Source organism: Pollicipes pollicipes, unplaced genomic scaffold (genome assembly GCF_011947565.3).
Source record: "Pollicipes pollicipes isolate AB1234 unplaced genomic scaffold, Ppol_2.1 Scaffold_4881;HRSCAF=5763_pilon_pilon_pilon, whole genome shotgun sequence".
NCBI lineage: Eukaryota > Metazoa > Arthropoda > Thecostraca > Pollicipedomorpha > Pollicipedidae > Pollicipes > Pollicipes pollicipes.
In genome coordinates, this window is record NW_023596576.1 from 11,498,713 (window position 1) to 11,523,503 (window position 24,791).

The window sequence follows — 24,791 nt, forward strand, 5'->3', positions numbered from 1 at the left end:
AGGCCAGGCGAATCTACTCTGGGATCCCATATCTTCACAATTTCCTCTCTATCCGAAATTCCTTAAAAAGTTCGTGGTAGTCACCTACTGCTGTCCTCTACGATGACAGATGTTATTCAAATTTGCAAGAAATGTACACGCTTACCTATGGAAAATGCTCGTACCGCCATCATGCATTTGATGGAATGAGCTACAACATCCCTGATCTGGCGCACTTGCGCAGACAATAACTATTGAGCAACGCGATACACCCTGCGCCCCTAACAGGTCTGTGAGTGTGGCTAATGGCCTGGCGAGACAAATATGCGATTAGTTCACTGGCATGGCGTTTTGATTGACATTTGGCAAAGGTCAGAGAGGGGGGTAGGACGGCAATGGTTCGTTAACGTACTCTTGTGTAAATCATAGGTAGGTGTGGAAGTGCGACTGTAAGTTTGTCTTGCCTTCATATAGGAAAGAAAGCCTTTGAGCCCCTGGATTGCGGAATTATGCGTTGAAAGCTCCTAAAATGTTGAGTAGCTGGCCCTCGATTTACCAGGAGGTATTGATCAAACGTCGTTGTAATGCTGCTAACCATTTTTTTTTTTGACAGCAATCAATATTTTGAGGATGCAAAACAAATTCCGGATGTTCTTATTCAAATGCGATAAAGTTGCAAGCAATGCTGCAAAAACCCACACAACCCACTGCTTAAGACAACCTTTAAACCGTGCTGGTGTTTTGCGTGTTTTAAGTCCAAGCTGTCGGGCATGATTTTGACTGGATGACTAAGAAGCAGACCACCTACTTTATGTGTTCATAGATTGGGCCAAAAACACTCGATTAGGTGGATTACTGCTCTCAGGGTTCACGACAAGCAGCGCTTGTTGTGTGAACCCTGACTGCCCTATCCAATTATGCAATTTATTTTCATGCGCAAGTTTAGCGTGCCGCAATGCTTGGCACTGTCCGCCCAGCCCTCTGACCTCATACGACCTTGAGCGGCCGCTGCCAGTGACCGCAGGCCACCCTAGCCAGGGACGAACAGCAGTTTCGGAAGTGACTTGGGCTCACCCCAACGGCTGCGGATGGGATGGGAGCCAGGCGCTCTATCAAACTGTGCTACGGTGACAGGCAATGGGTAAGAACTGAGCTTGGTGCACACAAAGGTGATAATCAGCATGATGGGCTGCCTTAAGCATCAGGTGCATTTTGAAGAGCGCAGAATGAATGCAAATAGCATATGTCCGTTAGCGTGCTTTTTAACCGGCCGATTAGGGAATGATCTAAAATTGCCTGCGATTGTGTATCAGGCTTTCTCCATCCTGCCGCACACAATAACTAGACAACGAAGTGGTGACCTGCTTCCTGACGCTTCTTGCTTCTTGGGTGACGAGATAATCCCAAACTAAAAATCTGCATTCCGTCACCCATCCTCCATTACTTTGGTCGCTTTGCCTACCGGAAACACGAGCTATCGATTGCGTGTCGGCGCCGTTACGAAGCGCGCTGCGTGCGCGGCGGCACTACAGGCCGTGGCGGCCCGCGGCCGGGCGTCACGGCAGTGACGGCTTCCGCCGGCGTCGTCACAACAGTGCGGCGCTGGGGGCTGGCCGGCCCGGTCCGGACACTGCATGGCCACACGCCACGGGCGGGAAGCGGCAAAGTACCGGGGACTAGAGGCGCTCGTCCCCTTCCGCCGCGGCGCTGGCAGTCATGGCCGACCAGCAGCGGACCCGGCTGGTCAGCCTGCTGCTCTGGACCCTGCCCGCCCTCTGGTGAGTTGTTCTGACGCTGCAGTCTTTCACGGCTCTTCACACTCGATCGGCTTGAAGTGCTTGTCAGCAGTTGCTCAAGCACCTTGTGTCCGTCAATTAGAGATGGGGCATGTCTAATGACCGACCAAATCCCTAGGTCCTGAGATTTAGTCGAAGCAACGTCAGAAAACTGGCCCGCCAGTACATAACGTTCGGTCTCCAAGCCTTCTTCATTGCATGGAGCAAGCTCTGAGAATGACGGAAGTAAAGCAGAAGAACATGCATACCTTAACCTAGCCTAACCCAACCTAACCTAACCGAGCCTTACTCAACCCCAACTAACCACATGGCCTAAATATGCCATGGTCCGGTTGGCTAGCAAGACACCGTTCATAAAAAAGCAAAATGGGTGAAATCGACAGGTTGGTCACACAAAATGCTTAACACAAAAAAGGAATGCGGTCATATCGGCTGCATTCTCTACATGGCCACATGAACACCTTTCCTCTCCAATGTGGGTAGCGGAATACAGAGAGCGAGAGCCGCATTGTCAGTGGGGCAAGCGCTGTCAAATCCAGAGCCACACGGGACGCACCTGCTCATTCTGGTGGGACACGCTGGTCTGCACAGGGCGGTGCGCGCCAGGTGCTTTTTGGTGACGCTGAATTGGTCCCGGCAACTCTGCACATTATATGATTTTTTTAACGGATGTTCGGACCTTGCGGCCTAACTTGACTCGATGATGCTGATGTAAGGTGATGCGAAGTACACCATATTGTCATTTCTTCCTGGGGAATGATTGGGATCAGGACACTGATTCTGTAACTTGCTTGCCTAAGAATGAAATTAGCCTGGGAGGAAGTCCACTTTTTTGAAGTATATGTGCGATATGTTCTGTGCTGTGGTGGTAACAGCACGTCGTGGCTTATTTTCTAGTGTTTTCGCTTTTGTGCGTCTTGCATGTGCGGATGAAAGTGTAAGGTTGTACCAAACTGCGTTTCTTTAACGTAACGTTCTACTGATATGTGTTGTCTCGAGAGCTTGTCAAGAGGACGCCTAAGAACGGGATAACGGCGTGTTTATCTTGACGTTCGGTTGAAAACCATATGAATTGATGGAGAGACTTCATGTGGTTTTGAAACCGGCAGAATCTCTGGTCGCCTGTGTTCACTTCTAAAAAAGTCATGTAGCGCAAGAAAAAATTAGGACTAAGAATGGCATCAGTTTGAGCATATGGGTGATGCGTGCACAGCATGGAGACCGGAGGACCCATTTTGTTCCGCATGGCTACTCCCGCGCTTCGCGCATAGTAACCATCCTTCAGTTGAAAAAGCTATTCTTTGGGCATAATCTCATGGGGTTTTCGACATCACGCGCGAGAAGGCCAAACGCCTGAATGTTGTTGATAAGGCGCTGAAGCATATCAAATATTGCCGCGATGGCCTCATCTACAGGAGCATTGGTATGTAGTGGTGACAGATCCATCATGAAGAAAATGCGCCTGTAGGGAGTTCTGAGGCGTATTTTGCTCTTACCTTGTCAGGCAATTATCTTGAACTGGTCAGATGTGTTGGCACAAACTGAAGGAGTTGGGTGAGGACACGCCCCACTAAGTAGTTTGCCGGTGGGGAGGAATAGTTCGATACAACATGGCGCAAGGGCGTTCCTGGTTTGGGACCTGTAAGGAGGCCGTACCATCGTGCAATCGGTATACATTCGAATCGGATAAAATCCGAATTCAGATTAAACTTCAATTTATGTTTTATGGTTCGTCATAAAATATTGACCGTCGGTGCGCAGCTTCAAGCAAAGACATCAACAATCAGGTTGGACTTCATTTTCAGACCCATTACGGGTTTTCCTCCTGACATGCCAGTACGGGGAAAACATTGTACAAGCGTCGTGGGCACGTAAAAAGAAACTTTCAGAAGCGGTTTTCATTCGGGATCTAAAACCTTCCATAAAAATTATTAATAGCTGGCCGTTATTAGTGCAGCCAAGAACACTTGCCCGATATGGTCCTCAGTACGCCGCCTTTGTACGCCCTTATCTGTCCATCTGCCTTCATTTGTGTCGTCGTTGTATCGTCATCTGTTCGCTCTATTTGCTCTATTTGCTCTATATTGCTCTCGAGTCTCCTGTTGTCGGCAATGTACGAAATATTGCAAAGTTGATGTGGTCCAACCTGTTAAAATGTGTCGGGGTAAAACAAACTTATGCAACAACTGCGTCCACAAACGTTCCATGCTCCCGGCCTATTCTTATTAAGCTTTTGAATTATGTGTGATGGTTCATCATGAAATGCAGATTTTAAAAGTCATCTGAAGAGGGCATGCCTGCCGAAATATAATGAACTTTACAGCTTATTTATTGTATTTCTTGGAGTTTGAGACAGCAGCTAAAAGCGTACGGTATGGTGCTGGCGTTCCTACTGGTGCTGTTTTTTTTTTTGTTTTTTTGTTTGCTGGTTATGCTCTCACTGATGCTCTATCCTTGGACGGCGTTGCTCTACACGATATTTTAAAGCGTCTTCTCGATTAAGCCTTTTTACTGTGATCCTTAAGCCTTAAGCAAGCCCGGTATACATTTTCTGGTCAGCTGTCATTTCTGTCATGATCGGTCCCAAAGGCAATGGTCTGTGGTCTTTTGTATGTATTGCGTACCGTTTAAACGTGAGAACTGGGGGTGAAGGCATATTGTATGCGAGCGAATCAAAAAGGTCATCGGGCTACCTTTCAACGAGCGCGCTCGTGATTTTATCCTGTGCCCGGCCGGGGTTCTGAGACAACCGCGCCCGGTAGGGGAAGATGACTCCCTCTGGAACCTCCAACTTTCAGACATCGCACGAGAAATACAAATTTATCGTTGTGAACGTCTTGTCTAGTCCGCAAGAATGCACACCAACGTTTTGAGCTTTAGTCAGATTGGAGTCAACAGAGGTCACGAAAGAAAAAAACGGTCCGAAAGAAAAAGTAAAAAAGGAAAGGAAATGGGCATTGAACGGAAAAAAGGAAAAAAGGCGCCTTGGCAAACGCGGTTAAAACATATGTTACTGCGTCAAGACAGAAATTGAGGGCGCAGAAGTAATTGATAAAACTATGCGGAGTCATTCCGACTATTTTTGTCTCCCCACAAGGGCAAGGTCAGGTCAGGTCACCGTTCAAAACTGTTCTACCCGAACCCTACAAGAACGACCTTTTTGGTGTTCTATTTCACGATGTACTCCTAAGTTTATTTCATTAGGTGCAGCTGTAGAAAAAGTACTCCAGACACCCAAATGCCATCTTAGGCTTACCTTGAGGAAAGCTTAAATTCTTAAATAAGCAACTTAGGTTAAATTCATAAGCCATCCATCATAAAAAGTTAAAATGCTAACTGGATCTAAGTGACCAGTTTTTTCGTTGTCACAATAAGTGTGCTGTACATGTGCAGGTGCTCAAGATCGCATAGCTCCTGTGAACATCAGACATGGTCCCTTCACGCTTGGCAATGGATTTGCAACAAACTGGGAACAGGCTCGTTGGTACATGAAATTGCGCGTCATGAGCATTACAAACATGATAGAGAGGTGGTTACAAAAATTGCAATCGTTCATCTGGCTTCTCCGCCGCTGGCAACAAAAGACATTGGCATTGGATGACCTCATATGTACTTGCTTGTACTCACGTGACCTACTGTGACCTCATTACACATTACAGTGGCGTGGTATTATATTTTCAGTGGAATACTGGAATTCCACGACCAAAATTGACTAATGCAACATATTTTGAGTTCAGCATGTGTTATGCCGAAGGCACCCATACAAACAGATCATAACTTACACCATTGACATGTGCTCTGTGGTCGTATGATAGTTGCGTATTTGAGTTAATTGTGTTTTCCTTATATAAAACACAAAAACGACACAAAAACATGCACAAATTTGCATTATTTACGAAAAATAGCAAACATCATCCTTACTTCAGGTCACCCACATTGCCTGTCTTGAAAAATTTGAAATGAACCAACTGAAGACACAATTGTGTCCTGTTACTTTAGCAAGTTTGAGCGATGGCAAACAACGCACAACAAAGTTATGCGTGGTCAAGCTTGAAGTTGACATGTTTCAGGTGACCTGGGCCACCGTCCTTGGTAGATCTAACATTCAAATTTACACACAGGATGCCAAATTGATGGAGGAAGAAGCACTGAAAATTTGGTGCGGCTGCAAATCTTCGCTTTTTAAATGTGATGAAAAAACCGTGGGGGAAGTCAGCTCCCACTTGGCCGGGCATGGGATAAAGAACAAGACTCCTGAGAACCTCATGGTTGATAACTTTTTCTCTGTGCACCAGAGCTTTGAGATTCCGGGTGATGGGAATTATTTTGCTGTTCATAGCTTGCAAAAAAAAAACAGCTACCACTCCATCATGAAACATAGGTATAAATCATGCTATCAATCTTCATCAAGCAATCAATCAAAATATATCACGATAAACAATCATGATTAATCATAAAATCCACAAGAGCAAACTGAAGCCCCTGTTAAAAAGGAGCATGTTTTCGTGGCCAATCTCATCACCTGTGTTTATTCAGCGTCGTTGATATCCCCTTTTGTCTTATTTCTTGCTTCCTGTTGGGTCAAGCCTGGGCACTGGGTCAAAGCCATATCACCTTTCTTCTGAGAAAAACAACAACTATGGACGTGCCTTTTCAAAGCTGAATTGCATCTGCCGTCCTTTTATTCCTTGAATCTGTCTCAAGGTATGCTCCCGAACATTCATTCGAAATGTATTTTACTTAATATCCAAAGCGTAATTTATTACTCTAATGTCATTTTGATCTGATAAACATCTGGCATGTCCCACGCGGCACAAACCCTTACTATCTTCTTTTTTAGACAAAACTTTTTCGATTTGTGTCAGGCTCTTTAAATTGAACTGAATCTTTTCAATTTTTAGCGTAGACTTGAACACGGAATTGCTTTAAATTATACGCTATGTTCCCAACTTGAAAGTAAGCTGCTGAAGCATGCCTATGAGGTAATGGCAGCATTTAGATGTACATTTTAAGAGGCATGCATTCCTGGGCCACGTCAAGGTGACTTCACGAGTTGACCTGTGGTAATGAAATTGGTTTACTGCTTCCATTTAAGATTTTGCGGGACCACTTGGGGCCTAGCCCTTGCTGATAGGCCACAGATTGTGTCACGAGCTCACACCAGACAAATTGAAATTGAGTGTTCCACATTTGTATGGGGTTTTGAACTGAAACAGCCATCTTGGAGATCATTCGGCGCAGTTCCCATCCCTGTCCGTTTTAATCTAATTTTATTCTACCATAATAAATGTAATCTAACCTAAATCCCTTTGGTTTCTGAGCTAAACACCTGCGAGTCGTGCAGACTAGTTCAAGGTCACCCAGACATCCATGGCGTCATAATATTGCCATTTGAATCCTGCCATTCCACTGAACATGCCGCGATCAAGGACAAGAAAAAATGTAGAGTCCTCCATGTTTGGCATTTGTGAGCAAGATTTCTAAATATAGCTGCCGTCATTTGGCTCTCAATCAGTGTCATGGAAGGCACGATGATGCAATGAAATAATGACGAACTGTGGAGCATATTTATTAAGAGAGAAATTGTGTCGTTTATAACAATGTTTATAAGGGAGCTTATTTCATCACATCTAACGCTTGCTTCAATATCTTCAAGTGCGGAACATTCCCTTTAAGCCTGAGGACGTCCTGGGCTGAGAACGTCGTGCTCACACAGCATGTTTTCGTGCCTGTATTAGCCTATAAGTCGCACCGTGTGTGGCAGAATTGGGAGCATACATACAATCTACAGCGCATCACGCGTCACGCCAAGAGAGTGCATTAATGACTTTGTACTGCCGACGCCGCATCGTGGTGACGAGCCAGCGCATGCATCGGTTTTCGCGGAAATGCCAACAGCACATTTGAGCTCTTGACCTATCACGACGTGAAAGTTACGACGACGTAAACATAGGCTGTGAGGTGGATTATGCATTGTGTATACACACAAATGCATATGTACATATATGTATATATATATATATATATATATATATATATATATATATATATGTGTGTGTGTGTATGTGTGTGTGTTTAAATGACGTCATCAAATGTTTTGTCAATGTTTTGACAAAACGTCTTGCCATTTATTGTCAAAATTTTGTAAAGATGGACAACATGTCTTGACGTTATTGACCACGGGACTCTTGTAATTAAGCTTACATACAACAACACCGATCGGGAATGGTTTTCTGACCACCTTGCAGACCATTCCAAGCACGAAATAGCACCAGAAGGCTCATGCGTGCCGCATTACTTCCGATCACGGTGAGAGTGCATCAGGGCATTATTCTGGGACCTGCTTCGTTTTCGTTTTTCAAACGAGCTTTCCCTTTAATTGGTCAGGCGACCATTCTACGACATGCGGTTGATATGCAAAACATAGTGGAGGCAAAAAGTAGCACGTTGAGGGCTTATTTGCAGCCATGGAGAGAACACTAGAAATCGTTTCCACCTGATTTTGCTCGGACCCCATTTAAGTAATTACTCACTAATGCCACTAATATTACTAATATTGCTAATATTCATTGGTATCAAAAAACGCAGGTGAAACATCCCGCGTAAGACGAAGTACAGTGCATAAATTGCAGGATAAAACTAGAAATACACTATGTGTGCAATGTAGGCTAAATTTTTAGGTTGCGTTTAAGATTTGGTAGCCAGTAGCTGAAGGTGCGATACTCAATTGCTATAATAGTGAGTATATTTTGAAAACAATGATTCTGATGCTCAGAATTTTTGCAAGAAGCTCTCGAGGAACCCTACACTGTATTACAATGAGAGCGTATATCGGCTGTTAACCAACAACACAGCGAATTCAGTGAGAAATCAGGATCACCCCGGTTTCAACCGCGCGACCTTTCCATTATGGATCCGACACATTACCTATTGAGCTGCCGAGGCCAATTAGCGTGTTTCGAAAGTCGTGAAATGCACGGAGTACCGTGCCTAAAAACTTTGACTCGGTACGCCGTGACAGTTTTGCTTCTTTATACAACAAATAGCCAATGGATCGGCGCAAGATAAGTACACAATCTGTCTTGTGGTCATGGGGTCATCGGAATTGGCGCGATAAGATAAGATTTACAGCTCTAAAAAAAGCAGACCATTATCACGCGAACCCTGTGGACTAGTAGGAAAACCACGCCGTAGAGTGGCTGTGCTGCCAGCATGCTTTGGTGGGTTTTTCAAAAACCCAAGTGATTGTGTTTGGCACCGCAAAGACGCTGAGAAAATTGCCACGCGCGCAGATCAAATTTGGCACGTCTGCTCTTTCGGAATGCAGAAGGGTGAAAATGTATCGGTCTGGACCGCTGCCTTTCTTTCGATCATCACATCAAACAGCTGTCAGCCGAAACCACAGGTAAGTTAATCACGATGGCTCACTCTGAGCATGTTGCGCCATCTTTTACCATCAGGCTCATCAGCATCGGAGTGCTTCGGGCCGATCAAATGGTGTCATGCCATCAGACGTCTCTCACAGACACCGCTAAGCATTGGGAAACACGCTGACAGAGCTGAAATGTTAGTGACAAACTGCAGTCTATCCGGACGGTTCGGCCAGTGCCTCCGAGCGAAATCCAACGCGGCCAAAAGACGACCTTCGCGCACATTTAGCAAATCCAATGCACTTTCATCAGAGGTGATGCAGCAAGGCATGCCGGAAAGAAGAGGACGTCTCAAACAGGTAATGCTACGAGGCTTGGATTAGACGTGATATTTGTTGTGGCCGTTGATGAGCTGCTGATAAGGTACTGAATGGGCGGTAATACTGTAAATGTCCATAAGCTGATAAGTAGGCACCCAATTTATTAAGTAGGCACCTCATCGCTGTCTTGATCATACCTTGGATCCCCGCGCGTTTTTTCGTGTTGGCTGGCGTGAATCTGTACAATTTATGCTTTCCCTTTGCTTCCCTTTCCTCCTCGCGTGGATGCGAATGATCCGTGTACAGAAATATAGATATGTAAACATGACTGGCTTACATGCCAACGGAGTGGCAAATGTTGAGGCTGCACAGTCCGGCGGCATATTCTTCTGCCTGATAAAACCCTATCGCTTCTTTGGTTCGGAACATATGCGGGGACGTTACACAGTCTCACTCAGAGTAAGTGCAAATGAATGTCTAATACGCCAGCCAATTCTGGGCTAATGTTTGGGTGTTGCAATAGTGAGGCAGATTGCGTGACGTACGATGTACAGGTGATAACAGACACGAAAGCTCGTGCACGTGACGCCAAAAACTAAAGCGACTGGAGACAGACGGCTTTGGGAACCCATGCAAATACGGTTTATAAAATGTATTGAAATGCACTTGCTTCACGGCAGTTTAGAAGGCAGGAATTTACTGATGCGGTAGTTGGGGGCAAATTCAGGAACCGCATCGCTTCATAATTGGTTGGCTAAAGACGGGGTAAAAGGTCATCATGATTGCGTAGCCTAGGGGTGAAACCGTCTTTGCCGTCTAAAAGAGAGGAGCTGAGCTAGTAATGCAGCGGGATTGGACACAAGTCCTGGAACGGACGCACCGTTTGGCAGGACTGACATTGGAAGGCCGGCTGGTGACGGACCAAGGAGAGGGGGGGGGGGGGCAACGCAGCCCAGGATGGCTGTGCCGTAGCATTGTACGGCAAGCGGAACCTTCCGCATACCTCATGGCAAAAATACCAGTGGCAAATTAGCCGGTCAATTAGGACGACGCCAGTCAGCTCGTGGCTGCATGGTGCGGGCAGCATGCGCTGCATAGCAGATGCTTGGAATCCTAAATTATCAAACGAGTAATTCAAGGCAAATTTCTGTAGAATATTCAGCCATTGAGCTTTTTCGGCTGTAAGAAGCACCTAGCTAATCTAAGACAAGTGGTAGGTGTACTTATAGAATATTATTCAATACCGATGTGCAATCGGTCTTGTTATGTATTTGTCTACGTCCCATGGATATTATTTGTTGTATTCCGAGTTTCAGAATAGTTTTTGCATTTTTATTGACGTTGGCATTTGCATAGCGTTGGGGGTGTTTTATTATGGTGTCATATTCATCCACAGAATTACTTCCTCAAGTATTTTTGGAAGTCCCACCGTATAATTGGCACTATGCCACAACACACTACGTGAGAACAACAAAAGTATGTTAACCTAACTCAAACGGCCTCTGTCTAAAAATGCCGAGTTCAAAGAGTGAGTGCGCTCATTCTTGTGAGGTTTCACACATTAATCGGCCGACCAAATTTCAAAACGACGCTACAGCTCTCAAATTCTGGTGCAGCGTGTTTGCAGCGTCAACGCATAGTCTTTGCCTAGCCAGCGATTTCCAGCTCGTTCAAAGTAACGACGTAGCCAAGGGAGGGATTCGGAGATGATGGTCAGAGGCGAACCAGGGTATTCCAGTGGTCTGACGACACCAGTCCGGTGGTGATGTGGTGCGTTTGTGGTTGATTGGTGGCTGATGCTGATTCGGAGAAAATCGTTTGAGCGTTTCCTGACTTTCCAGTAGGCTGCAAACAACGCCATGCAAGTGCGATCTCATCTTCGGCACATCTGTGGCCAGAGTTTCCGTCTGTAGCTTTTCCGACTTCCACTCCGTTTACACCGCTGGACTGATGTTCATTTCCGCCGCGACTTGACGCGCTAAGGTCTCCAACACGAAACAAAGTAGCCACCTGTACGGGTTCTGTTAGCGCCTCTGACCTCATGTTCTCAACGCGCAACGCAGCGCATCACATCTCCCCATTACTGAAATCCGCAACATTATGACACCACTTACGCTCCACCGACACATCGAAATGCTTTGCATGCTAGGCCACGGGAACATTCCTCGGAATGAGACCGTTGGTCGACTCGCCAAGAACATCCTGCAATCAAAGCCGAGTAATGCACTTTCTTGTTCTGTACAAGACGTCCAAAAGCATATTTGTACTAAATACTACGCATGTACGCTGTACGTTCCTATACGAGCTTATGTAAACTTACGGTTCCAACGCACCCTGCAACATTAATGGGATCCGCGCCCTCACCCACACAGCTACACTATTAAACTCATTCTGTCATGCTGGCGAACATCCCATCAAAACACACGTTTGACATATATTTATGATAAAATGTCATTTTATATATATATATATATATATATATATATATATATATAACATAAAGCTATGATAAATAACGCCAGCACGCTTTCGCATCGGACGCACCAGACTTACATGCTACACATTACACACACCATTCTTACCTACTGTCATTCATCGATGCGCGGTACTACATGCGGCTTCACCCTTCACAAGGGAAGCCAAGGGAAGGGCAAAGGCAGACGTACCCCCGAGCCAAGAAGTTTACGCTAGATGCTAGGGGATTTGGTGAAATTTAGTGGAAACGGGCACGATGTGGAGAAGATTGCATTTTCTCTGAAGTAAATTTCTAGGTACCTACCTGCGCAGGTATGATGTTATGGCATGCGACTGGATATTGTTTGAATATTCATGCTGAGTTCTTAGGCCAGTACCAGGGGCGTAGGACAGGTTTCGCCGGCATAGGTCTCAAGCCTCCTAGCACAGCCGTGATCAACAGAATCTGGTGCGAAACCCATATAATATTGGTATTAGCAGATGCGCAACAACACATTGTTTGAACACTTCTCCCACCTTCATTCTGCTATAGGAACAATGACAGTAACAACGTTTTACCTTACACCTGTTAAGCGGTCAGTTCACAAAATATATGGTGCGGCGGCAGTTGGTTATACGAAGATGAATTACGCACACATTTTCAGCTGATCGTGATGTCACTAAATTCAAAATCACTGCCAACCTGGTAATAGTTCTGCACGAGACCGGAGGGTATTAGACGACACCAGATGTCATGAGATGAAACTGAACGGAGCCAAACCGGATCAGACGCGGTCGAATGGTCCCGAATAAAACCGGATAAAGCGCGCTGAGACCAGATGGAACCGAACGAACCGGATGGGACCAAACGGCCCTGGAAATGACGAAATTATACCGAACGGAATCAAACGATGTCGACACCATCGGACGAGGCGGATAGAAACCGGACGGAACTGGAAGGACCGGACGGTGCCAGATGAAGTGTGCTGAGCCCATCCAGGACCGCGCGAGATAGGAAGAGACCGGTCCGAGCCGGCATGGGACTCCGGGCATGGGGCTCACGGCATGGGACTGGCCGGCGCCGCAAGGGACCTGACAGGATGGAACGGGACCGAACGAAACCGGATGGAGACTGGACGAGACTGGACAGACTAAGAAGGGCCGAACACGACTGCACGGAACCGAATGGGACCAGATCAAACCAGACGGGACCGGGCAAGAGCAGACGATGCTGAGCGGCCCCGGATGGAATCAGATGAGACCAGCTCCCGGCCTAGTCCAGGACTGTCCCATTCCGGTCCCATCGTGTCCCGTCCCGATTCTATTGGTCACGTCCCTTGTCATCCGATCACGTCCACCACGTCAAGTCATGTCTGGTCCCGTGGGGCTGCGTCCAGTCTAGCGTAATTCCAGGTCACGTCCGGCTCTAGTCTAGTTCTGTCCGGTCTCATTTGGCCTACATAACGCGCAATCCTGTCCGTATGATCCCTCTCTTTACCGTCCGACCCCACTCCGTCACGTTTGATGCCGTCGGATCCTGTCTGGTCCAATCTGGTCCCGTTCGATTCAATCCGGTCCCGGCTGGTCCCATGCGGTCCCATCATCCCATCATCATAAGGTCTCGTTCGGTTTCGTCCGGGCCCGTGTGGTCTCATGCCGTCCGGTTTCGTCTGGTTTGACATGGTTACGCGTTGTCTCCTGAGCTTTCGTCCGATTCCGCTCGATCCGGTCCGGTTCGTACGGTGCCGAACGATTCCCCTCTGTTCAGCCTGATTCTTTTCGGTCACCGCTCCCAGGGACCGTAAGTGTGACGAGGAGCACCCAGATGCCACCGCGGCCTTGGCGGGCTTAGACGTGCGTGTGGCTATCTCCAGGTTGACGGTGATTAGTTATGTGACGTCATCGTACCATCCGCGTAAGTGTTGGTGACCTTTAATGTCTTCGCATAGTCACTGGTATCGCCAGCGTAAGCTTCGCACTTCTCAATATGAGCTCAATGAACGGAATCTAGTATAAAAGCAATACAACACTGGTATCAGCAGATTTTTTACACTGCTGCTGCTGCTGCTGCACTGCTGGCACATTCATCTAGCTCTATGTGCAATATGATGGCAATAAAAAGCGTTTTAGCTCACACCTGCCAACCGGCTACTTCCCTGAATCTGTTGTACAGCGGGCAGTGTGTGAGGCCTACGCCGATACTACCAGAGTTTGCTGGATAAGTCAAGGGGGGGGGGGGGGGGGAGGGGATAAGCAGCGAAAATGGCTAACCCTGCTGCTCAAAATTCATTAAAAAGCCGAATGGCTTCCTGGATCTGAGCCTCTTCCTTTACAAAGTTGACAGGGGGTCCGGGCCCCCCCCCCCCCCACACACACTTGAAAAGAGAATGACACCGCTGAAAAGCACCACCGAAATACATTGCTGTTTGAACAGAATGTTTACACGCGAACCTCAGAATGCAAATTGTCTTGCCAAATGTATCAGCTATTGCCGAAGGAGTGTGACTGTGAGAAGCCGGGGTCCAGCTGGTCCACCATTCTTGGTTCCTGTTCCACAGCTTCTTGGTTCCTGTTCCACAGCTTCTTGGCAGTACTTCATAATTCCCCACTCACATATGAAATAATGCATTGCAGCTTGCAGCTCTTCCAAATACGCGTCATTTCAGACGGCACAGAGGCTTAGCACAGCCTTGATACAAAGTTATTTACAGTAACATTTCAGGTCGCCGGCAGCCGGTTCTTTCAGGTTTAGAACTCAAAGACCCAGAAGCATTCTCGAAAAGGTTTTGCCGCACCGGGGCCCTGTATTCTTGGCTGGGAGCCTGTATAAGCACCGTGGCTAAATGAGGAAGTCGCGTGTTCTGCGTCGAGACGCCTCGAGAGCCTTTTTATTGATGAAAAGGAGCTCCTTATGTCCTCACGCCGAGTTATCCACCTATTGCCCAGCAAGGAATTATTTCTCTGAAAGCAGATGGCGTCACGCATAACGTCGGTACGTGAAGATAAGCCAAGCATAACCGTGGAGGCGTCGCTTGATGAAGGTATAGCTGTGAAGGCGTCAGCATGTGAAGGACTGGCCGTGAAGGCGTCAATATGTGAAGGCATAGCCGTGAAGGCGTCGGTACATGAAAGCATGGACGTGAAGGCGTCGATATGTGAAGGTATAGCCGTGAAGGCGTCGGTACATGAAGGTATAGCCGTGGAGGCGTCGGTAGGTGAAGATATAGCCGTGAAGGCGTGGGTAGGTGAAGGCATAGCAGTGTAGGCATCGGTAGGTGAAGGTATAGCCGTGAAGGCGTCGGTACATGAAGGTATAGCCGTGGAGGCGTCGGTAGGTGAAGGTATAGCCGTGAAGGCGTCGGTAGGTGAAGGTATAGCCGTGAAGGCGTCGGTACATGAAAGCATGGACGTGAAGGCGTCGATATGTGAAGGTATAGCCGTGAAGGCGTCGGTACATGAAAGCATGGACGTGAAGGCGTCGATATGTGAAGGTATAGCCGTGGAGGCGTCGGTACATGAAGGTATAGCCGTGGAGGCGTCGGTAGGTGAAGGTATAGCTGTGGAGACGTCACTATCTAAAGGCACGGGTTATACGAGAAAAACGACCAGACATGTGCGGCCAGTGTGCCGATGTTTACGGGGACACTTTGAGATAATTCGTGCTGGCAGTTCGGTTCGATCAGTTATTTAGCAAAGACTGTGTTTAAATGCCACGATATGGCCAATTCTTAGGCAAATATCCACACGCTGCAACCACACCAAAGACATGCAACGAGCCAGCCACCCATGACGGACCGAACACAGCCTTCATCTTCTTGACATCCGTCCAAAAGGCAAAACCAGGAGATCAAGAGATCTGATTTTGGTGTGTCGTCACTTCTCGTTACCTGATGAGTCAAACAAATCGCGGTCTAGAGTTATAAACCCTAGCTTTTTCCGGAAGCCCAAGAGGTCACCAACTCAGCTAAGTTTCTACAACCCGGGTAAATAGGAACAGTAGAATTAAAACAGTTTCTGAGGTCTGAAATTTTTGCATAAACTACAGGTCTGCCTTTTTGCTGGGGCATTCGCATAAAGGTGAAAGGTTACTTTTCAGAATGCGAATTTCAGACCAGAGTTTGAACTGTGGAGTGCACTCTTACTGACCCTGCATATTCGCGTGATCGCCCAGTGGCTCACTGCTAGCCCCACCTACTTCCTCTAAGCGTGCCTTCGCCCCAGTTCTCATGATCGTTTTACGAGCGTCATTAACTCAGAACAAACGCGCCGATTCCACGTCTGCACGGCAAGGGAGCGATACCGTTCACGCGGCGTGCGGTGTAACGTGGCGACCAATGTTGGCTCGGCCCACAAACTTGTGACGCACTCCATGCCATTGACTCGGGCAGTTCGGCAGCTGGACACGGCCAGGCGCGGACGGGTGAATGGGACGCCCGCCGGGCCGTTTGAGGTTTATTGCTCGTGCTGTCCGCTCGAGCTGACCATTACGACGGAATGGTTCATGGGAATCGTTGCATCTACGAATGTTAGTTTGTTGACAGCATACGGTGGCCTTCGTTGGGCTGTGGTATTCAGCGCCGCCGAGTGGTGCGCTTCGGTTCAGATCGATGCACTAATTTGTCACCCGCTGGCATTAGATGCTGATGAATTGTTCAGCCCAACACAAGGCGGATTAACTTCGGGGCTAAGTTCTGAACAAGCTCCAACACCGCTTGGTGGTCGGAAGGACCGGTGATGCGCCTCGTAACGCCGCTCAGTAATAATGTAGCATGCTATGCTCCCGTCTTGGAGTTTTACAGACGGGGCGCAGAGGCGGCTCCGCGGCACGTAACCCTGTTCTAAAGAAATATTGGGACTTTTCGTTTCACCGAGAGCCAGGGCCATTTCGAGACGGACTCCTTTACTGGGTGTAATCTGGGACGCGGTGGTAGCGCGGCGAGGCCCTGAACCCAAGACTGGCAGGTTTAGGGCTGAGCGTCCTAACCACTATACCACCCTCGCCGTCCCCACCCCTGATCCCCTGCACGACTGCATTGTTGCTGCTATTTTTGCTTACTAACATCTAGTTCTCAGAGATATCATGGCTGGTGCCGTTCTGCCCACAGTGACGGCCACGGGCGCCCGCGCCCTGACTCCGCACGACTGGTACGCCCCCGTGCGGACCCCGACACGTTCGTTCGGCGGCGCCACTGATCGCGTGACCCCTCCCCGTAGCGCCTGCACCTCCAATGTGGCCAACTGCTGGTCGGGCCGGCTCATCCCGGACGACTACGACAAGACGAAGACGCCGTTCGTGCCCGGCACGCCGCTGCCGGTGCAGACGTCCATCTGGGTGTCGTCCGTGACGTCCGTCAGCGAGCTGGCCGCCGACTTCACCGTGGACCTGTACTTCCGGCTCAAGTGGCACGACCGGCGCGTGGCGTATCCCGACTGCGAGAAGCGGCCGTTCCTGCTGCTCGAGTCGACGGAGATCGACCGGCTCTGGATCCCGGACGTGTACTTCATCGGCGAGAAGCGCGCCACGCAGCACATGCTGATGCGTCGCAACGCCGCCCTGCGACTCAACAAGAACGGCTCGAGCCTGTACCTGTCCGAGCGGCTCACGCTCACCGTCATCTGCAACTACGACTTCCAGCTCTTCCCCATGGACAGCCAGGTGGGTGGCGGCGCTCGGCCAGCTGCAGCGGTGTTACTTTCTAAGTTGGTTGAGGGGGAAAGGCTGAGCCAATAAAGTTGGTGTAACCTGCGCTAACCTCTCCCCAAATCCTGATTTCTCCTCGGAATTCAGTCACTTCGATTTGCGTTTCTGATGTCAACGTAAGAATGCAAGAATGGTCGGCTCCAAAATTGTTTCGATGATGAGAAATAATTTCCACTTGGGGCCAACGTGACAGTGAAAATGATGATAAACGGAGGAGAAAAACCGGGCGTGGTAAAAACACACGTGGAATGCCAATTCCTCTGGCACGCACGTCAGCATTCTTCACAAGCACGGAGTAGCGTTGGCCGTGGTGATGGGGACATAGATAGCGCTGCGTTTATGTCCCAGTGTGCCAGCAGGTGTGAGGTGGACCCCACGTTTTTTTTTACTTTCTCCGTTACATGATTGCGCTTCCAATACAGGGACACATATAGTTGTGTATTATACATGCCATATATATATATATATATATATATATATATATATATATATATATATATACATATATATACATATATATATATATATATATATATGCATACATATACACATCCAAGCTCATTGTAACACCCAGAAAAGTTGGTTGACGCTCGCGATCAATCCAAGACGCCAGCGACCTCAAAGACTCAACGCCAGGCAGGCGCTGCGAAAACAGAAACAAAGACAATGACAATGGCTTAATTAATGCCTCGAAGCCGTGGAAAGCGTCCAGCGCGATACGGTTGGTGCACACAAGTACCCCAATATTCAGCGAACACCCGTTACTTCAAAACCAGCTGGTAACGCGCTTGTTGTCGCAACGGAGCTGCCGTTTCGTAAGCCGTGGAAACAGCTGACTGTGGCCAGAAGGCTGATGGTCCAGAAAACGTGATCTCAGCTGTCGGTCACGGGGTCGATATGCATCGGCCGACGGAAGCGCCGGAGGCGAGCTCAGCGCTGGAGCCAGAGGAAAGAACACGGAGAAGAAACTTCGAAACTGGACCTATCACGGCGAGGTGACGCTGCAGATGGAGCGGAAGGCGGTCCTGGCAAACGGAGGAGAAACTTCGAAACTGGACCTATCTCGGCGAGGTGACGCTGCAGATGGAGCGGAAGGCGGTTCCGGCAAACGAGGGACAAAACCTGCGATACTGTCACGTGAAGAGGGAAACGGGGGAGAGGAGAAGGAGCGCAAGAGGAGCCCAACAGACACAGCGGCCGGTGGACGCTCCCGCTGGGCCGCTCCTGTGGTCACTTAGTGGACGCTGGCAGAGACCGGTCATCTCTGTATCCACCAGACTTGTGTTCGACTCGAGCTGAGTCATGAATCGGCTCGCGAGTTAATCGGTTTGGGGTGAGTCGTGAGCTGAGTCGGCTCACTAGAAAAAATGGCGCTTTGAGTCATGAGCTGAATCTCATTTTTCATTAATTTCATACGCTGAGTCGTGAGCCGATCATTTCTAACAATACTGTAACAATCAGTGAGTTATATGACTGACATGAAAATGTTGACATGAGGAAACACAGCACACCCCGGACGAACTAATAGACGATTTCGGTAGGTTAAAAATAACAGCATGGAACATTGGTTATAAAGCTTTTGCAAAATCAGCAGAAAGTTTGATATTGTAATTGCTAAGCAGCAAACACAACATTGTTTATCCTGAACTAATTGTCGAATCTCATCCAGGAAACAGAGGACATTGCATGGTACAGACATCCCACATTCCTATATCCTACCCTAAAATTAGTGAAAGATTGTCTGCTGCCTATAAAATTCCAGGGTTGTTCATATCTTTAAGTGCCAATGGTTGCGACAGTGCACTAACCCATGCCCATCCCTTCATTCACTGCTGCTTGAACTGCCGTAAGCATGCTGTTGCTTAGGCTATATGAACTAAACAACAATAGTCTCATGTGCGGATTGCATGCCGCTAAATGTGACGTCCCGGGATTCCATCAACGACTTTTTCAATGCAACACGCAAGTTACGAGCGGAAATTTAGCCCACAAATTTGGCATTCTTGGAATGCGTGTAAAGAGGCGCACATCACTCATATCTCTACGCAGCGTGGAAGATGCCGGTTTTGACTCCTAACCCATCATAGAGTGACCTGATGAGGTGAGCTTAACGTATCCTGGTGGAAGAGACAACCGGCGCCTACGTCAGCCCATCTCTAGTTCAGTTACTCAGGGTTCATTCAGTTCAGTTCAGTTCTTTGCTGGCTGAAAGACGTGAGTCGAGTGAAATTGATTTTTGCTGGGCTTGTTTGTGAGAAATGCAATCGTTATTCGTAATACTTATTAAGTTCAGGTAGGAATGTAAACTAACAATATGTTTTTCACTTATGCTTGCTAATCGCTGTTGCAAGAACTGCAATACGATGTTGCATTGTTGGCAGGCCATCGCCGACGGCATCGCTAGTACTGGCTAGTGGAAATGTGATAACCTATGTGTGCTTGCACTTGGCTGGTACTTGGTAGGCGCAGACTGCCAACTGTCAGGTTGAATGCAGTCTAGTCCACATTTCATGCTATATAACTGATGCGTCTGGGTCGTGGGCGCCGGGTAGAATATGTTAGTATAGAGCTGAGACCTGAGAGAGCTGGTTGGTGGCAGAGTTACAGGAAACATACCGTATGCTGCACTGCATTTGGTAGGTTTAAGCTACAAACTTGCTACTAGGCTATTTGTACCTATTCTCCATGTTATGATATATATGAGGTGAGAGAGAGAGAGAGAGAGAGAGAGAGAGAGAGAGAGAGAGAGAGAGAGAGAGAGAGAGAGAGAGAGAGAGAGAGAGAGGAGAGAGAGAGAGAGAGAGAGAGAGAGAGAGAAGACAGACAGACAGACAGAACAGACAGACAGAACAGACAGACAGACAGACAGACAGACAGACAGACAGACAGACAGACAGACAGACAGACAGACAGACAGAGCAGACAGACAGACATACAGACAGACAGACAGACAGACAGACAGACAGACAGACACGACAGACAGACAGACAGACAGACAGACAGACAGACAGACAGACAAAGACAGACAGACAGACAGACGACAACAGAACAGACAGACAGACAGACAGACAGACAGACAGACAGACAGACAGACAGACAGACAGACAGACAGACAGCAGACAGACAGACACCAGACAGACAGACAGACATACGACAGACAGACAACAGACAGAGACAGACCAGAAGACAGACAGACAGACAGACAGACGACAGACAGACAGACAGACAGACAGACAACAGACAGACCGACAGACAGACAGACAGACGACAGACAGACAGACAGACAGACAGACAGACAGACAGACAACGACAACAACAGACAGACAGACAGACAGACAAGACAGACAGACAACAGACAGACAACAGACAGAACAGACAGACAGACACAGACAGAACAGACAGACCGACAACCGGACAGACAACAACAAACAGACAGACAGACAGACAGAATAAGACAGACAGACAGACAGACAGACAGCACAGAAACGACGACAGACGGACAGACAGACAGACAGACAGACAGACAGACAGACAGACAGACAGAGCACGCACAATCGGCGGACGAATTCGATGATTGCGAGTGACCTGTAAATTTTACAGACGTTCAACTTCCCTATGTTCGTTGGTGGTCGCCACCTGTCGCCCGAAATTCCGAAGGTGTAGTGCTGTAACGACATTATATAGATCGGGTTGACCATTGAACATTTCATTTATACAAGCGGCGTTACGTGAGGTATCATTGCTGCATTTGTAACATTGCAGGAAGGCGGTCGTAGAAACCAAATGTATGCCGGGCTCTTGTAACGATACAAACGACTATTCTTCATTAAAGGGAATGACCTGGTTACTAATTTTCAAATGGTATGACAAACCATAAAAGTACTGGAAGTCATTACAATGTTTTATTTCACAAATCAGCAGGTTTCTTGGGTTCTCCGAGTTTGTAATGGTGCGCCTAGACGCCGTATACAAATGCAAATACATTGCGACCAGAGCATGTACCGATACAATTTGACATGACTGAAATTGTTTTCGCAAGTTTCACGGTCCTGTTAATCCACGAGGAGTATTCAAGGAAAAGTCCGCATTGCTCTAAATGGTAAAGTTAATAGTAAATAGGCACCAAAATTATATATATTGGTACCTTTTCTGCACATAATAGGTACCAAAATACCGGTGACTTATGTGACCAAAAATGGTATGGGTGACCGTCATGATGCACTACGACGTGAAGGATCAGAGACGTCCACACGGGACCAAGACTTCACCACACCACCACAACGCATACTTCACCTCGGTGCTGCAACGCTTACCATGGGCCATAGCATTGCTTCAATCCGCGAAGCTACGGGGCCTACGATCCATATCCGTAGGCCAACATAACCAAACAGAAACCACTGTTGTTTCAAGTAGCATGGGTTCTTAGCCAGACGCACGCTGGCTAAGAACACATGCTGGCTACAATGCATCTGAAATTCATATAATTCTTGCTGAATTAGTGTCGCTTATGCTTGCAGCTAGCTGATTGCGCATGGTTTAGCTGGCTAATTTTAGTAAGCATTCCAACGCGGTCGTAAAGTTTCGAATCTAACACTGAATTATACACAAAATATGACAGCTATGTCACCAGGAGTTGAGTATTTTATCACGACCCTTCCTTAGTATAGACCATACAGACTGGCAACATAGATTACCACTGAAAGTTACCTCTATTAAAAACTTGTCTCAATATCTGTTCCCACTGGCATTTGGCTTCCATGATATTTGAACGCTGAAATAGCGTCAATGAATAAGATGCATCCCGAGTTCCGTAAAGGCAAGATGGTTTTGAGAAAGATGAGAGATTTTCATTCAGAAATGCTCTCAAGGTGTAACAACACAGCAAAAGTTCCATCGCAAAAAATAGAGGAATCTCGCAATTCAGCGATCTTGCACGGGGACATACAGTGGCGGCGGAGCCGCATAAAGTCATGCTCATGTGAATGCAACGTAGACAAATGCCATTGCTGTCAAAAATGATACGGTCTATTTTACCACGAAAGGTTCCGAAATCCAAGCCCAAAAACACGCTAATGATCCTTATGCAGCTCTTTAAAATTCGCGTGTCAATTTTGCTCATGGGAAACTAGCCAAATATCTTCCAACACATGGGAAAAGACTGAAGAGAACGGTATGAAGCAACTATTCGAGACCGTAATTTTGCTGCGTGTCTGGACGACCGAGCGTATCACTTTGCACATGGTCTCCTTTGTGCCTGATAAGCAAATTGACCTGCTGGCATGAAAATTGGTCTTAGACTCAACCCTCTTAGGCAAGGGATAATGGAGGGGGGGGGGGGGGAGAGGGGAAAGTGAGGGCTAATAAACCGACGAACGTTTAATTTTAACACGCGCCGAATCTTCAAATGTACAAACTGTTATCGCTGCGCAAAAATTCCGTGGGCGGGTGAACCTGCGGGTCTTGCTTGTTTGCTCCAAACATACGCTGATGCGTGGACCAGTGCCTGAACCACCCGCCTGGACCATAACCTGTCCCCCCCTCCCCCCCCTCCCGGCGGTGTGCACGGCGGCATGGACAGCGGTCCTTTGCATACCGAGCGGAGTCTCATTAATGAGTTGCCCTGTGGATGTTCGACGACTGAATTCAACAAGTTTTAAGCGCGCTACCGGGCCCTTTTTTGTGCAATAGGGTAGATTATTTTGTCAATGCGTGCATGCGCGTATGTGTTTTTATCACTCATCACTTTCCGTTGCGTTTTTGACACTCTGTTTTATTTCTTAGCCTAATGATGCGTAATAGCCACGTATGTATAAGTGTCAACTGATATCCAATGATTTAACCTGATCCTGAGAACAGTTGATCAAACTTCTGGCCCCTTTTCAGGCCTGCGAGCTGGGAATAGAGCCGTACGTCTACCACAAGGAGTACTTGGACCTCAGCTTCGAGGATCCCGGCGTGTATTTTAACAACTTTAAGTTCCGGATCCCGCAGTTCGACCTCCGTGATGTGAAGGCCGGTAACTGCAGCTACACGTACATGTACCAGGGCACCGCACTGCAACAGTCCTGCGTGCGCGCCGTCTTTTTCTTCGAACGCGTTTTCCGCTATCACTTTCTGCAAATCTACGTACCCTCCCTCATGATCGTCGGCATCAGCTTCCTCAGCTTCTTTGTGCCGGTAACGGTGGTGCCGGGACGCATCGCCCTTTCCATCACCACCCTGCTGACGCTGTCCACCCAGATGCAGGCCGTGCAAAAGTCACTGCCGCCCGTCTCCTACGTCAAGGCTAGCGACGTCTGGATGTTCTTCTGCATCTTCGCCGTCTTCTCCACGCTGATCGAGTTCGCCATATCCTATCGCCACTGCACAAATGTTCAGAAGAAGGAGGTGACTAAAGTATGGCCTATAGGTGCCCGTTCCGAAGATAAGCCTGCTGAGAGTTCCGTTCACCAAGCTCTGGCTCGAATAGGCCTCACCCGCAATCGACCCGACCTGGTGGATGCCATCTCTAAAATATTCTTTCCCACGGCCTTCGTCATATTCAACATTGCGTACTGGTCGTACTACTCCGGTCTTCAGAGTGAGAAGCGGAAGCTGATGGAGAAGTCGTACGAGGCGTAATTGCCCTGTTTTGGGATAATGAGGCATTTTGTAGGATTGGGACACCCCTTCGGGAATTGGTAAGCATCCTGTTATGGATTGGGAGTTTCCTCAGGTGCAGTTTAGCGTATACATTAATTTCAATCAAACCTGGTACGGTCGCCTTCGCGCCTGCCATACTGCATATGCCACAACCGAGTACGTTCATCTGTGCTTATTTACGTGCACGCACGTATTCCCGCCCTAAATTGCCATAGAGTAGCCTCTCATGTCCAAGAGAAGGCTTCTTAAGTCATGGTGAAAGACGGGGAGATCACGTTTCTTTTTCTTTGATACTCTGGTGACTCGGTGCTTTCCTTGTTCGTGGAATCTGTATCACCTATACTGCTATACAACGTCCCCTGTAACGTACGACACGCGCAAACAAGTGTCCATCTGAGTCCTTTAGGCGTTCTATGTCGGACTCGGTCCACGAACAAGACTTATTTACACCGTTTGAATGCTTCGGGGCCTGAAAGAGAATGAATTAGATATACTGAATAAATGAATATAGTGGCTTATCCAGGGTTTT

The 24,791-nt window shown here is 47.8% G+C and overlaps 1 protein-coding gene across 1 annotated transcript; it reads left to right on the forward strand.

Annotated features, from left to right (window-relative positions):
- The first annotated feature begins 1,695 nt into the window (after nucleotides 1-1,695).
- LOC119099839 (glycine receptor subunit alphaZ1-like) lies at nucleotides 1,696-24,241 on the forward strand. Its single transcript, XM_037222934.1, has 3 exons — nucleotides 1,696-1,757; nucleotides 17,134-17,575; nucleotides 23,504-24,241. Exons 1-3 carry the CDS (start codon nucleotides 1,696-1,698, stop codon nucleotides 24,239-24,241), a joined length of 1,242 nt encoding a protein of 413 aa, XP_037078829.1.
- The last annotated feature ends 550 nt before the right edge of the window (nucleotides 24,242-24,791 follow it).